Below are 15723 nucleotides of genomic sequence, written 5' to 3'. Positions count from 1 at the left end.
TTATTCTAAGTCCCCACCCTGATTACATTTTCCCTCCATTAGTTTTGACCTTAGCCTACATTGTTTGGGTTTCAATTTCATTTTTCTGATTTAAGTATCATAACTGTGGAAACTAAACCCTCATCCAATTATCACATTAATATTTGTTGTTTGATTATTTGTTAATTTATATATTTTTTCATTTTCTTTATTTCTGATTAATTTCTCCCTAAAATTTAATTTTTTATTATTAATAATTTCTCCCTAAAAACAAAACAGCAACAACAATACCTTTCCTTTCTACTGTTGTTTTGCTTCTTTTCTAGTGTCTTTTGGTGCAAGCTTAATTATTTTTGTAGTATTGATTTCTCTAACAAAAGAGTCTCATAAAAAAATGATGACATTCCATTAAAGAAATAATTAGTAGATGTGGCGAAGCAAATGACAGTGCCAACAAAAGACAGTGCCAGCCCTGGGAAGAAGCAGTAAATGATAATTTTGATATCAAACCTTTTGAACTTGAGAAGTTTCTATACAATTACAGGTTTCTAGATCAGGGTTTTAAAGAGCAGAGGTAGAGTTTCTGCATCACATTAACAAGTTTTTAGACCAAGTGTAAGACTTTGGAATCTGAAATTAAGGAGTAACAAGGCATATCTTGTTGCTGGAAGATGGAGCTGTGAAGGGGTGTTGCTATAGTGATATACCCTTTTTTCTTCCCAAGGAGTAGTTTTTGGGAGATATTCCTTTCTCCAATGTCATGGAACTTTCTGACACATTTCTTCCCTCAGGTATGGGGCTCTAGAATTATGTTAGAAAACTATAACTAAATGTAAAAATACTCTAATAGTCAATCAGTAGAAGATACCTCATTTTCTGTTAAGTAAAAAAAAAATATAGTCCTCTGTACATAGAATACTTGTATTTTTGAATGTTGAAATATCTATTTGTCTTATGTGATAAATGTTTCAGAAAATATTTGATAAAGGAGATGCTTCTGGATTTTTTGGTTAATATTTTGGTTATTCATGCTTTCTCCATCTGTGGAGTACATATAGAAATAGTCAGAAGAACAGGTTGCTAAAGGTTTTTGCAATGTCTACTTGTTTTTTCACGTCTGTATATTTAATAAAATTGCATGACATTTATTCCCATTAGAATTGTTTGGCAATGAAAAGAACTTTTAAAATGTCATTTAAAATTAAAGTTTGGATGTTTGAGATAACTTATTTTTGTTCTTAATATAAATTTCAATGCTATAGTGAGTTTTCCACTGATTGAATTTTTCCTCTGTAACAAAAGAAAATGTTAAAAAGCCTTAGAGATGAGAATCAGAGTCTGCAATTTAGAAAATAAGATGAAATCTTCTAAGAAGAAAGTATTTCTTATAATAAGAACTTTTCCCTGAAAAGGTTAGATGAGAATCTGATATTTTATAATTGATTTATTTTTTATTCTTGGTGAGTAATGCCAGGTGGCTTAAGAAATAATTTCAACAAAATTTGTGAACTGCATCCTTTTCATTGGGAATAATTGAATGGAAATGAGAACATTAGTTTGGTACTTTTCCCCCCCCAGAATATGAACAACTTCAGAATTTCAAATTTCTCACAGAAAATCCTTCTACAATATATAACAGTTTTTGTAGTAGGGTTTCTTTTCATTAAAAAAAATTCTACATGTTTATTTCCAAGTTTGGGAAAATGACTTCCATATAGCTCTACCATGTTGATAAATTTATAAAGACTGAAATAAAAAGAAATATTTAATCCTGAGCAGCACAAAATAATGGAAGAGCCTTTTTGTATTGGGAAGCTAAAGATTTGGATTCTGTTTCTTAACTCTAAGGGCAAGTCATCCTTGGTTTTCCTTGGTTTCATCATTTGTAAAATAAGGGATTAAAATAGCTCTTGAAGTAGTTTTCTAAATTTCAAAAATTCTTATAGCAGTCTTTTTATTTCTAAGCAATGAATATCAAAGATTTCATTGGTAGAACAGCAGATAACAATACATTTTGGTTCAACTTTAACCTTTATCTTTGTCTTCTTCTTATTATAATAATTCTTTTATATGTTAGTAAATATATGAACTCAGAGATTAAATGATTTGAAAATTAAATGGTGTCAAATGGATAGTGTCAGAAGTAGAATTTGAATTTGACTCTTTATGTCCAGAGCTAGTTTTTCATGTATATTTCTTGTAAATAACATACTGTTATGTTCTGTTGTTTTTTTTTTATATATAATTATAACTTTTTATTGACAGAACCCATGCCTGGGTAATTTTTTTTACAACATTATCCCTGGCACTCACTTCTGTTCCAACTTTTCCTCTTCTTCCCTCCACTCCCTCCACCAGATGGCAAGCAGTCCTGTACATGTTAAATATGTCAACAGTATATCCTAGATACAATATATGTGTGCAGAACCGAACAGTTCTCTTGTTGCACAGGAAGAGTTGGATTCAGAAGGTAAAAATAACCCGGGAAGAAAAACAAAAATGCAAAAAATTTACATTCATTTCCCATACACCCATTTCTTTGGGTGTAGCTGCTACTGTCCATCATTGATCAATTGAAACTGAGTTAGATCATCTCTTTGTTAAAGATATCCACTTCCATCAGAATACATCCTCATACAGTATCGTTGTTGAAGTATATAATGGTCTCCTGGTTCTGCTCATTTCACTTAGCATCAATTCATATAAGTCTCTCCAAGCCTCTCTGTATTCCTCCTGCTGGTCATTTCTTACAGAACAATAATATTCCATAATATTCATATACCACAATTTACCCAACCATTCTCCAATTGATGGGCATCCATTCATTTTCCAGTTTCTAGCCACTACAAACAGGGCTGCCATAAGCATTTTGGCACATACAGGTCCCTTTCCCTTCTTTAGTATCTCTTTGAGGTATAAGCCCAGTAGTAGCACTGCTGGATCAAAGGGTATGCACAGTTTGATAAATTTTTGGGCATAATTCCAGATTGCTCTCCAGAGTGGTTGGATTCATTCACAACTCCACCAACAATGCATCAGTGTCCCAGTTTTCCCACATCCCCTCCAACATTCATCATTATTTTTTCCTGTCATCTTAGCCAATCTGACAGGCGTGTAGTGGTATCTCAGAGATGTCTTAATTTGCATTTGTCTGATCAATAGTGATTTGGAACACTCTTTCATATGAGTGGAAATAGTTTCAATTTCATCATCTGAAAATTATCTGTTCATATCCTTTGACCATTTATCAATTAGAGAATGGCTTGATTTCTTATAAATTAGAGTTAATTCTCTATATATTTTGGAAATGAGGCCTTTATCAGAATCTTTAACTGTCAAAATGTTTTCCCAGTTTGTTGCTTCCCTTCTGATCTTGTTTGCATTAGTTTTGATTGTACAAAGGCTTTTTAATTTGATGTAATCAAAATTTTCTATTCTGTGATCAATAATGATCTCTAGTTCATCTTTGGTCACAAATTTCTTCCTCCTCCACAAGCTGAGAGATAAAGTATCCTATGTTCCTCTAATTTATTTATAGTTTTTTATTTATTTATTTTTTTTTACTGAAATTATGAAGTAGGAAGTTAATTAGTCATTCCTGCTGGTTTAGTGGCTTTCTGGTGGGACTGGGGGTTACAGGAAGGTGTATGAGCCATAAATTGTTTCTGTTAGTTCAGTGGAAGTTTAGTAACATATATATTATAATATATAGTAAGCCCTTAATAAATATGATTTGGATAGAATTGAATTCATATTCCTTAGAAAATCTGGAGTGAGAAAAAGTAAACTAAAGATAAAATTTTATGATGAAGAGATTGCTGACTTGGATGCCTTCCTTAATTGGAAGTTCTGGGAGGAGTTCTGCATCTTAATCTTCTCCAACTTGAGGGAGGGGATGTAGGTGTACTGGTGAAGTGGGTTTTCCAGGGTAAAAGTAAATTTGGCAGGATGGTGATTTTTTGTATGTATTTCTCTTTAAATCATCTGTGGATGGCAAAAGAGTAAAGAAACAAAATAGAAAAAAACTGAGGGTCCCACACCTTCCGGAACATGTCAGAAATATGACTTGCTTTCAATGTTTCCTTTCTTCACATAAATTAGATCCCTACTGAAGTAGGGTGTGAGTTTTTAATGCTAAATTCTTATTTCTGGAAATATCTTTAGATACATATTCTTATACTCTTCTCAGTTGGTATGTGAAACTAGATTAATGACTTTTGATGTTATGCTTATTTACTATTCGAATTTCTTTAAAATCCAAGGAAGAGCTATGATGGCAAAAATGTTGAAATAAGAGTTTGCTGTAAGCTAAAAATGAAAAGTGAAAGTCAGTTGGTAAATAGAATCATTTAAAAAATAGCCAAATTAATTCTAACATATAAATTTGTTTCATGAGCATTTTTTTTTTCTTTTTTAAATTGGAGCACTAATATAAATTTTTCACTGAAGAAATTTATGGCAGTTAAAAGTGGAACTGAATATGCCTTTAAGCATGTAGAAATGTTATAGAGATTCCACCATTAACTTTCAGAGCCATTAGAGGCTGTAGTTGTCTCCTGATGATTGGCTTGTGGATTAACTTTTTAAAAAATTATCTGTAGTAATTTAAATCCACAGTGTGACTTTCTCCTATTTTATTTCTTGACTATTTTCTTTCTTATATCAGTTGATACACAAACTAATTTTAATAATGGGAACATACTAAAGCTAAATATGCTTGGAAGAAATAAGATATTTGTTTAATGTAAATGGAAAATAATTTCAAATCATAGAAGGAAAGAAAATCTTGATTCATCTCAAATGAACTTTTGTTATTCAAAATTGGAGATTAATTAAAGAATAATTCTTTCCTCCTTTCACTCTTCCTAAAAAAAAAATTAAGCAATTTAAGAAAAGTTACCAAAGGCATTAGAGCTTAAAAATTTGTATCAAATGAAGAAGTAACCATCAGGATAAAATCTGGATACTGAATGTATCATTGGGATGGAGTAAATTGATCACTAAGATGGCAGTTGGTGATTGTACTTTAAAAATTTGTTTTTTCTCTTAGTTAAAATTGACTTATCTTTGAGAAGTATAAGAATTAACTTTTATTTTATTTTATTTTATTTTTTACTAAGGTTATTTTATATTTCCTCCCACTTCAGGAACTTTAAATACTGCTTCTAAGTATTTGTCTAGGAGATATCTTGGTCTCTGGATTATTAAGTCATCTCTTAAGAATAATTACTCTGTATAAATATTTAAATGCCTTAACTAAATTGTGAATTTTTTTTTTTTTTAGTTTTTTATTTTGGAAGGAATCAAACTCTCTTACAGTTTCATAGTGAGCACTCTTTTCAAGTATTCAACTATTATCAGTGTTGTTTTTGCCAATAATCTCCAAATTCATGGAAGAAATAGTTCAGTGATAGCAGTAGTTACATATAAACTTAAGTAAAAGAATTTATAAACTTCATATTAACAAAATATAAGTGGGTTATTTTTTAATATATTAAATAAACTTCAGGATACTTTCAAAATTATATTTATAGAATTTTCAGTACCATTGTATCTTTAATTTTCATGACATAAAAAGTACAACTGTGGTTATACTTCATTTAAAATGTTAAATATATATACTTATACACACACACACACACACACACACACACACACACACAGATTTCTCTGATTGCTAGTTTGGAATAGAAGGCAAAATATTTCAATATCCAAATATGGGGCTTAACCCCTCTCTCCATCATTACCTGATCTTGAGGAATTTAAATTGATCCTGATCTCAACTGGAGTTTTGCCGCATGAAAATCTTTTTGTTCTTACCTTTTTTATTCTTTTCCCCTAAAATAGCCATGTAAAACTTTCCTATTCCCTTTAAGCCCCCAATCACTTTGACTCACAGTAAATGTGAGTCATTTTATTTTTTTATTTTTAACTTTTATTTGATCTTTGACATTTGAAAAGAAGCTACTCAACCTCCCCTTTTACATACCTCAAAATCTGTATAAATTTATCCAATATTTTCTCTTAACTTCCTATCTAGTACAACTGTTTATCAAGGCTCACCTTTCTCTTTCTGTGTTCAACTGTCATTTCTAATGATGTAATGATATTGTTTTACATTCTTATTAGTCAACAAACTTTTAAAAATATCTCCTATGTTTCAAGCAGTGCAATAAGTCCTGGAGTTACATACAGGAATAATATTAATTTTAAAAAAGTACCCCTTCCCTTAAAGAGCTTACAGTTTAATGGGGGATGACAATGCCCAAAAAAGAAATTGCAAAGTATATAAGGTGGGTATGATGGTCAAGTCCAGAGGAATGCAGTAGGATGACTTAGCTTGGTGAGAAATAAAAAGATAACCCTGCCCTTGAACCAAAGAGTTCAAATGGAGGGGCGGAGGATACTAATGACAAATTAATATTAGATGGATTCAGTTTTGTAGGATAATGAATTTCCCAATAATGAGACTCCTGGAAATGGAAAAAGAAGGCATGGTAGAGAAGTTCAAAGACGTTCCAGGCCATCTGCTCATTTGTATGTATAATTCTTCTTCCCTATTAGAATGCTTTCAAAGTTTTCCACCAGCCCTTTCAGTCTTTTTTTGGATGCTTTCTAGATTATCAGTATCCATTTGCTGGATGACCATAGATAAATCAACCCCTCTTTGAAGCACAGATTTCTCATCTCTACGGTGGAGTTAATAATTTTTATAATATCTCCCTCATAAGGCTGATTGTGGAAAAAGTGCTTTGTGAATCTTCAAGAACTATAGAAATAAAATGTTATTATGATCTATCTAGGGAGACAATCAGTGGCATGTAACTGAATATTAGAGATGAAAGAGAATTTAGAGATTATATAGTTTATTTTTTTATATGTGTGGAACTAAGACTCAAGAACATGAAGATATTTGCCCAACATCGTAAAGATTATTAGCAACAGAATTAGACACTTGTTCTTCTGATTTTTAAATTTTATAACTCTTTTCACTAAATTATCTCCTTCCTCAATTCTTCCAAAATCTTGAGCTACCAAAAATTTCCCCTCTTAGCCATCTGTAATCTTTGTTTCCTCTTCAATTTTCTTTCACACTACAAATCTTAGTTTCCCGCATTTGAAAAATCTTTGTCCCAATTTCAATAGCTTCAAGTTACATCCTATGTGATTCTTCCTTTTCAGTGTCAATTATAAAAAAAATGACTTATACTCAATGATAAAATTGGGATAGCAATTCCTAGTTTGAAATATGAGATGCAAGACACAAGGCACATATGAAGAATTCACAATGGCATTCTCTTTGGAACTTTTATGCATGAGAAAAGGTTACAGACAAAATGAATAGATAAAATAGACACCAGAAGTGGTAAATGGAAATAGATTTGGGAGAGTAATAGAAAGAATATTATAGCGAGCAAGGAAAGGCACTTTAACAATGGAACAGATGAGTTCCCTAGTGGAATTCACAATTAACCCAGAGAAAGAGAATGTCATGAGGTGAAAGTAAGCCACTGACTGGCAGGCTAAATCCATAAAGTTAGCAAACTAATTCCAAAAGGGATTAGCACCCTAAAAGAGTTAGTTAACTACAACAAGGAAAAAAGATATCCTGAGGCAGGAAGCCCTGGCAAACTAAAGGGATTTAGCAAAGATGGCTTAGGCCGTGGACAGATTTGTTGGAGGTGGGAGCAGGGTTTGACATCATAACTTGGCTTTTTGATTAGATATAGTAAAGTGGGGTTTCCAAAGACTTCCACTGGGGATGGGACCATAATCTAAATTCCACTTGAACAAAAGGTTTGCTTAAGGCTGAGATCGTTTTAGTGCCCTTCCCAGGGAGTATTATAATCTTATCAGTGCTTCAGGCTTTTTCTGCTAATGCCCACCTTGATACCTGGGACCTCATCACTCACTTCTAGCATTTCATTAGCTTTTGCAGTCCAACTTCTATCTCCACTAATTGACTGATCCTTCTTTTTTCAGTCAAATCAATTGTAATGACCTATTCATTCTATCTCTGCAATGTATGTGTATTAAATGTCTTAATTTTTGGAAAAACCCTATTTTTCTCTCTTCCATTTTATTGTGGCTACCCTAATTTAGGTCCTCATCTCTTATCAAGATTGTTATAATTATATCTTGTTTGTGGCCTTTTTATTGCCTCATTGTCAAAGGATGTATTTAGTATTTCTTTTTTTTTTTTTTTTTTTTTTTTTTTTTACATTTTACATTTATTTGCATTATCTTTGTGCCAAAATACATGGTTAAGGGGGACTCCAGAAATTTGGGGTCACAGACTGGTGTTGCGAGGTGTCTCAAAAGAATTTGTTTGCAAGCTTGAACCCATTTCTTAGTCAAGGGGCAAAGTTTATTTATAATTGTAACACCATTACAAGCAGACTAAGTTCCATAAGAAATTAGCAAGCCACCAGAGAGAAAGGGATAGATTTATACAAAATTGGATCAGAACTTCATGTTACTTATTTGCTAATTTTATGGCTTTCAGATAAGTTTGAAGGATGGTATTCACTATTGTCACAGGAACTTTGTTATTGCTGACCAACAGATTATCAGGCAGTCAGTAATGTTTGTAGGACTATTCTAAGGCCAGAAGACTTTGAAATCATTAACAGACAAATTGTGGGCTTCTGGATCACTAATATATCATTCCTAAAATCCAAGGGAAGAAATATTATTACATTTTACAGTTATTGATGGACAAGAACACTCTTAGGTCAAAAGGGCTTCAGAGTCAGTGCTGTCTTTCTTACATCAGTTATATTTTTAAAAGTTCTATACAGTTCTAAGAACTATATATATTCTTTAGCAGCTTTTTTTTAGAAGCTGCTGTATATTTTTTAGGCTTAGTTTCTCCAACTATTTGTTCAACACTGTGTTTTTCTTTTTGTTTATATATATATTTTTAGATTTGTCCATAAATGAGATAGAAGCATTAATATTTCCTATCACTATTGTATTATTGTCTGTACCTTCTTGTAATTCGTCTGTCTGTTTTTTTATATCAATTTAGTTGCTAAAACACTTGGAAGATATTTGTTTAATATTGATAATAATTTCTTGTCTATGGTTTTTTATAATATAATTTTCTCTGTTTATCTCTCTTATGTTGTTTTTGATTTGCTTTGTCTAATAGCATAATAGCAACTCCTGCTTTTTGATACATTTGATACATAGTAAATTTTGTTCTGGCCTCTCATTTTTATTTTGTGTCTGTTGTTCTTAACAGGCTATAAGTTTTGGTTTTCTTATCTAATCTGTCATTTTTCTTTTCCATTTTATTGATTTGTTTAATCTATAGAGTTAGGTTTCTATTTACCTTTATCTGTTTCTAATTTTTTTTTTATTTGTTTATTTTGTAGATCTTTTTTGTTGTGTCTCATTCTTAGAAATGCTAATTTCTGGGGACAGTTAGGTAGGGCAGTGGATAGAGCATCAGCCCTGAAGTCAGGAAGACCCGAGTTCAAATTTGGCTTCAGACACTTAACACTTCCTAGCTGTGTGACCCTAGGCAAGTCACTTAACTCCAATTGCCTCCGCAAAAAAAAAAGAAAAAAGAAAGAAAAAAAAATGCTAATTCCTGTAGGTAATAGAAGTTTTACCTCATAGTAGGAATTTTCCTATGACCAGTTTACCATTGCTCTTCCTTTGCTCTTTCCCAGGATAATTTCTCCCCCATTTTCCATTAAGTCTTCTCTCTTGGTTGATGCTTTCCCATTCTTCTGGATGTCAGTTACCCTTAGGTGTTCTAATTCTCCTGCTCAGGTGAGATGGATGGTTTATTTGAACATCAAATCCCTGCAAATTATACCTATTTTCAGGTCCCCATATCTATAAATTATTGCTTTTCCTTTTGGAACTCTTGTCACATCATTGCCCTGTTCAAAAACCTTCAGTGGTTTTCATTCATCCATTTAGCCTATAATATGCAAAATAATATATAGACTCTGGAACATAAATAATGTAGCAGTGTAACTAATGATTATAATAGTGGATTATATTTGCTTCTTTAAGGTTTACAAAGTACTTTAAGGTAAGTTAAGTTATTTGGTCCACAAAATGAACCTATGAGGATAGCCGCTTCACATTCTTTTATCCCTATTTTACAGATGTGAAAACTGAGATTGAGAGAGGTTACGTGAGACTTTATGTTAAGTGTCAGAAATGGGACTTAAATTTGTGTCCTTTTAAAATATAAAGCAAAGAACTTTTTAATCTGGTATGAAGAAATGTATGTACAGTAGGAAAGAAGATTCAGAGGAGTCTGAGATAAGTGCAAAGGTAAAGCAGAGTGTTCTGGCATATGTGGAAAGAGATCATTCTCATTTGTCAAAGATCTGATTTTTAAATCTTTCATTGACACCTTTCTGGATAAATTGGCATAAATCCAATTAGCTCAGTAAATCCAACAAGCCTCAGTCCAATAGACTGAAAAAAAAAATAGGCCAAAATCTCCCACTGTGTTCAGGGATGTCTCCTGTCATTCTGATCTCTATCTGGGCACTGAATCCAGAGGCTTCCAGAGGAAAAAGTGAGGCTCATGATCTTGCTCAGCTCTTCTTCACTCAAATCCAATTCACATGCATGTCTGGTATCACCCCTTTGATGTCATGATCATCTTCAAGAGTGAAAGGCAAACTAACCAATGGCCTTGGTTCATATCCCATCTAGCTTTTAACCCTGTCTATCTTGCCATCCACTCAGCTACTGCTCTGATTCTATCACATCAGGATATCACCTCCAGAATACATCAAGTCACCAGAAAAAAGTGCCCTAATCCTTGGAAGAGTTAATTCATTCAGCTTTGGAACTTCTGTTCTGAGCCAGATTTGTGACCACAAACCACACTAGTCATCCTGCCTACTATTCTACTGCCTCATACTTATTCAATGCACTCACTACTATACCATCTAGTACTTGGAAAAGGTATGGCAGTTGACTGAATCAATTTATCATCTCTTAAATCCTGTCTTCCCTGGCATAACTCCCCTAAATTTCTTGTTTTTTTCATTTAGAATATAAGATCCTTGAGGGTAGGGATTATTTCACAGTGCCTAACACATAGAGTTTACTAAAAGTTCTGGCCTTCTCTCCCTCCTCTCCTTCCTTCCTTCCTTCCTTCCTTCCTTCCTAGGACTTTCCTTTCTTCCTTCTTTTTGTGAGGGATGTAGAAGACCCTTACCCAAAACGACTACTCAGAGATCATTCAGTAGAAAGCAGAAAAGTTGTTTATTAAAATCTCTGGAGGATGAGCCATCCCAGCATGAGATAAGAAAGACAAAGATTGTGGTAGGAGGGCTAAAGAATTAGTAAAGATATACAGCTTTTATAAGTTCTGTTATAAAGGATTACATCATAAATTGGGGAGCATTGAACAACAGGTGCCCTCTTCTCTAATTGAATGTTAAACATTGGTGCCAAAGGCAGATTAGAACAGAATACTTTTGTTTCCTTAGTTCCGAGAGGAATCATCAGTCAGACCTTCAAACTTCAAATTACTGAACTGACATCATTTAAACTTACAGTCTAAATATTGATAACATTGAACAAGGATAAATGTCATCATCTCTGGTTAAATAAATATGTTTATAGTTGGCCAACGCTGAAATATGAGTCTGCACATATTATAGAGGTCATAGGGGAAACAGAGAAATAATGAAAATAAAATACAGAAAAAGAATTCATATTCATACATTCCTGTAAGTTCTTCACCTTATCTCTCTATTCCACACCCTCCCTTCCTTCCTTCCTTCCTTCCTTCCTTCCTTCCTTCCTTCCTTCCTTCCTTCCTTCCTTCCTTCCTTCCTTCCTTCCTTCCTTCCTTCCTTCTTCCCTCCCTCCCTCCCTCCCTCTTTCCCTCCTTCCCTCTCTCTCTTCCTCTCTCTCTCCCTCCTTCCCTCTCCCTTCTTCCTTGATTCCATCTTGCCTTCCTGCCTTCCTATCCTTTGTTCAACAAATAAAGACCAAATTCCTTATGCTGGAACTTAAAGTACTCTACAATTTACTTCACTTTGCCATTTCATTTGTATCTCATAAAATTCCAGGTCATGTCTGTCCAATGAGCTATTTGATATAATGCCTCCAACTTTTCCAAAATTCTTTCTGCTTTTCAAGGTAGAATGCAAATGTTTTGGAATAGTAAAGCAGAGGTTGCTATTTCTAATTTTCCATTTTATCTTTCCGTTCTACCTTTCCATTCTATCCTTACTTTCCCCACTTGCTATGGCAAGTTATGGATGCTATGGATAATGGCTTTCTCATTTTTCTCTCCCTGGTGTGTAATACAATGTCCTGTATTAAGAAATGATTATAGATTTAATACTTGTCTATTAAATTGAATCATACAAAATCTTCATGGATTTCTATTTTTAAATTTAACAAATTTAACAAAGAATGGAATAATTTATAAGAGTGTTGCAATAATTGATATTTTGAAGCATTCAACATATCTGTATATTGGAAATATATTAATACAAAGTAGAATTTTTGATATTATGATATAACTAAGGTTATGAAAACTCCCATGTTGTTCAGTCAAGGCAAATCTATATTACTGGGATGGTGAATAACACACAGAAATTACTATTTTAAAAGTATGTGATTTTAAAATTCCTTTTTTTTTTTTTTATTTTTTAATTACAGGTACAATTAAAAACCAGTGTTTCTAGTCAATATGTGATTCGGACACAACCAACCAATAGGTGCCTCTCTACACTAGAATGTGCAGCTGTTGCACTTTCTATCTTGGAGAAAAATGATCACATTCAAGAGGTATCTTTGGAGAAAATTATGATTTGATTAAAGAATTAACATTTGATTAGGAAAATATAATTTTTTTGTGTGTGTGAAAATGTAAAAAGAATCCATTGCACTTATAAGCTGAGTAATAGATGAAATAATACATCTTTATTGTTCTTTAGTATTAGTTTTATGTTTTATAAAGACATTCACTCCAACAAACTATGAGATAAGAATGCAAATAGGATTATTTTATTTTGTGTATAATTAAATTGAATCTCAGAGAGTTAAGTGATTTGTCCAGTCACACGCTAGTAAAAAGCAACACTTAGAACTTGTACTCACTTCTTTGACTCAGAGTGTGTACCTCCTTCTGCAAAATACCTTTTGATATAGAAAAAATATATAGTTAGTCCTGTAATCTCTAAAACTTTTACATTTATTTTAATTAGTTTACACTAAGCATACAGTTTTCACAGCATAACTAAAATAAAAAAATATTACATTGAACATTTTATGAAGATTTTTCTTCTGCTAATTGGTATTTTTTAAGTTTGCTCAAGTCTGTTTTCTGTAGATCTTTCTTAAGAATTATGACTATCTCCAACAAATATATATATTTTCATTTAAATCTTTTTTTTATTTGAGCACTTTCTAGGTTATCTTTGTATCTTATCTACATTGCTGAGAGTTTAGAAAAAAAAGACTTCAAAAGATTTTGAAGTCAGTAGTGACCAAGAGAAATATTTAGAAAATATGGCAAGATTAAAACATTGTAATCATTTTAAAAATTTTCATACATCCAGAAATCTTGAAGATTATTTAGATAGTATTTATCTACATTACATAATGATGCCTTAAGTTTTTTGATACCTAAATATAATGCACATGTTTAAACTTTGTTTTTTTTGCACTTGATTTTTAAAAATCCGTTCATATTAGCACAATTTTTTTGATCCCTAAAAATTATTGCAAATATACAACAAGAAGACAAAGGAAGCATAATTAAAATATAAAAAGAAAAAATTTAATCTTTTAAAGTTCATTGTCAAATATGACTTTTTAATTACTTAGTGATGAAATCATTATTGCTATTTTTTTTAATAATTTAGATGCATCTAGTATTAACTCATATTTTTATGGATCCTATTAGAATACTTTACAATATTCTATTTGAAGGATATAAAGCTAGTAATTTAATAAAAGCTTTAACATGATTTGTTAGAAGTATAAATTGACTGAGAAGTGTTGAGGTGTTGAAAAAGAGGGTTGAGAGATCCCCTGACAGCAATGGGATCCCCTAGCTGGTTGCAGACTTTGCAAAAGAATTTGCAAGCCTCAATGAATACAGGTGAGAGATTTGTGGCAAAAATAGGTTTATTAGACTAAGAAAACAACTTTCTTAGCGGGCAAAATCATGTTAGGACTTTTGCCAAGTCTGGGCACAGTGTTTGATTTTATGGAGTTTCTTTGTTGCCCCGAGCTAGGGACCTTTCAATAGAGGGTGGTGATTATGTCCCAGACCAAGATTTCTAATTGAATAGTAGGTTGCTTATGTGGGAGTTTCTCCTATAAACAATAGGGTGGAACCCTTCTGAGAGGGGTTTGATATTTCTAACCCAGGACCACCCTTCCTCCCAAAAAATCTCAGTTTATATCATTTCCTCCCTCAAGCAGTCACCCCAGATTCTTTTGGGGCGAAGGGATGAAGGTCCCATTTTCTGTAGCTGCTTCAAGCTGACGAAGGGTTGTAGAGTTGTCCCTATGTTCAACGGGGGTCAGGCCAGGAGGGAAAGCGCGATCTGAAGATGGCAGCTAGGGGATGTTGAGTATCCAAGTCAGTTGTTCCATGATCTTTAGACTGAACAAGCATCTGGAAGTTTGTACCTAAGAGCCTGGAGAAAACAAATCTTACAAGCAGGTTAAAAGTGGGGTGGCATCCAGGGTGGAGATGGTGACATTTGGGAATGGAGCCTTTGCAAATAATGCATCAGGTCCAATCTGTGGGCTGCTTTGAAGATGATGAAGGCCCACCCAAAAATATTGAATGCCCTCACTGCTCACAGAGGTCCCTAGCTGAAAGGCTAAGAAAGAGTTACTATCATTTTGCCATAGAATAATATCAAGAAAAGTTAGAGTCAAAATGCTAGGAACAAAGTTCTCATCCTTGGAGTGAAAAAGAGTTAGGAAGAAGAGTGAGAATGAGAGAAAGGGCTGTCGTGGTGGAGCTTGACCAAGCTCCAGACTGTTGTTGGAGGGCAGGACATTGGGGGGTCAGCTTTTCCCCTGTAGGCAGTCTCTCCTCCAGTGTCCCTCCTGGTTGCACTCAGGGAAAGGACTGGGGAGTTTCCTTGGTGGACAGTTTTAGGCCCAATGGCCCTGTCCATGACACCTGAAGCACAAACACCTATGTTTCCTGGAAATGTCAGCAGCCAAAATGTGGGACTGTTTTTTGTTTCTTGCTCTGACTCTGGTCTTTTTCCTCTGCTGCAGTTTGGTCCCTATTATTAAAGACTCCAACAGCTGTTTCTCACAGCTCAGTGGGAGAAGTTTGAGGGCCCAAAGCTGGATTCTACAGAATCCATATTTCCTCCATATTTCTGGGGCAGATTGTTTAATATTAACATCTCCCCAGGAAAGACCAAATTGGAGGGCATTGGTCTTGGACTCCTTAAAAACTGGGTGAGGTATTCAGAGTAATGGCCAGATTTTTCCTCAGTCTGGAAGATATTTGACATTGAAAAATCCCTGAGATTCTGCTGCTTCTCTGAGGGGTCAGAGGTTAGAAGAGGTGGCTAAATCGGTATCCTAAGGAGGAGAAAAAGGGGTCCCACTCTTTGTATTAGAGGAATTGAGGAGTGGTGGCTGGGAAGTCTCAGGATCTGGTTCAGGAGATAAGGGGGATAGAGTTAAAGCAATATTGTTGGACATAAGGTCCTGTCTTTGGTAAAAAGGTGGTTCTGAAAGGGATTCAGAGGAATCGCGTGT

General features: G+C 33.6%; 1 protein-coding gene across 2 annotated transcripts in view; it reads left to right on the top strand.

Moving 5' to 3' along the window:
• Nucleotides 1–15723, top strand: part of DTWD2 (DTW domain containing 2) — a 110170-nt gene that overhangs the window by 87427 nt on the left and 7020 nt on the right. The window contains exon 5 of one of the 2 annotated variants that reach the window (XM_031938823.1): nt 12640–12768. The exons of the other annotated variant lie outside the window; for it this stretch is intronic. Within the exon in view, the coding sequence (XP_031794683.1) occupies nt 12640–12768 (129 nt within the window). The remainder of the gene's footprint in view (nt 1–12639; nt 12769–15723) is intronic. 2 annotated transcript variants of the gene reach the window in all.

The sequence above is a fragment of the Sarcophilus harrisii genome, chromosome 1 (genome assembly GCF_902635505.1).
Source record: "Sarcophilus harrisii chromosome 1, mSarHar1.11, whole genome shotgun sequence".
In the NCBI taxonomy this organism is placed as follows: Eukaryota; Metazoa; Chordata; class Mammalia; order Dasyuromorphia; family Dasyuridae; genus Sarcophilus; species Sarcophilus harrisii.
This window is presented reverse-complemented; position numbering and strand designations above follow the sequence as displayed.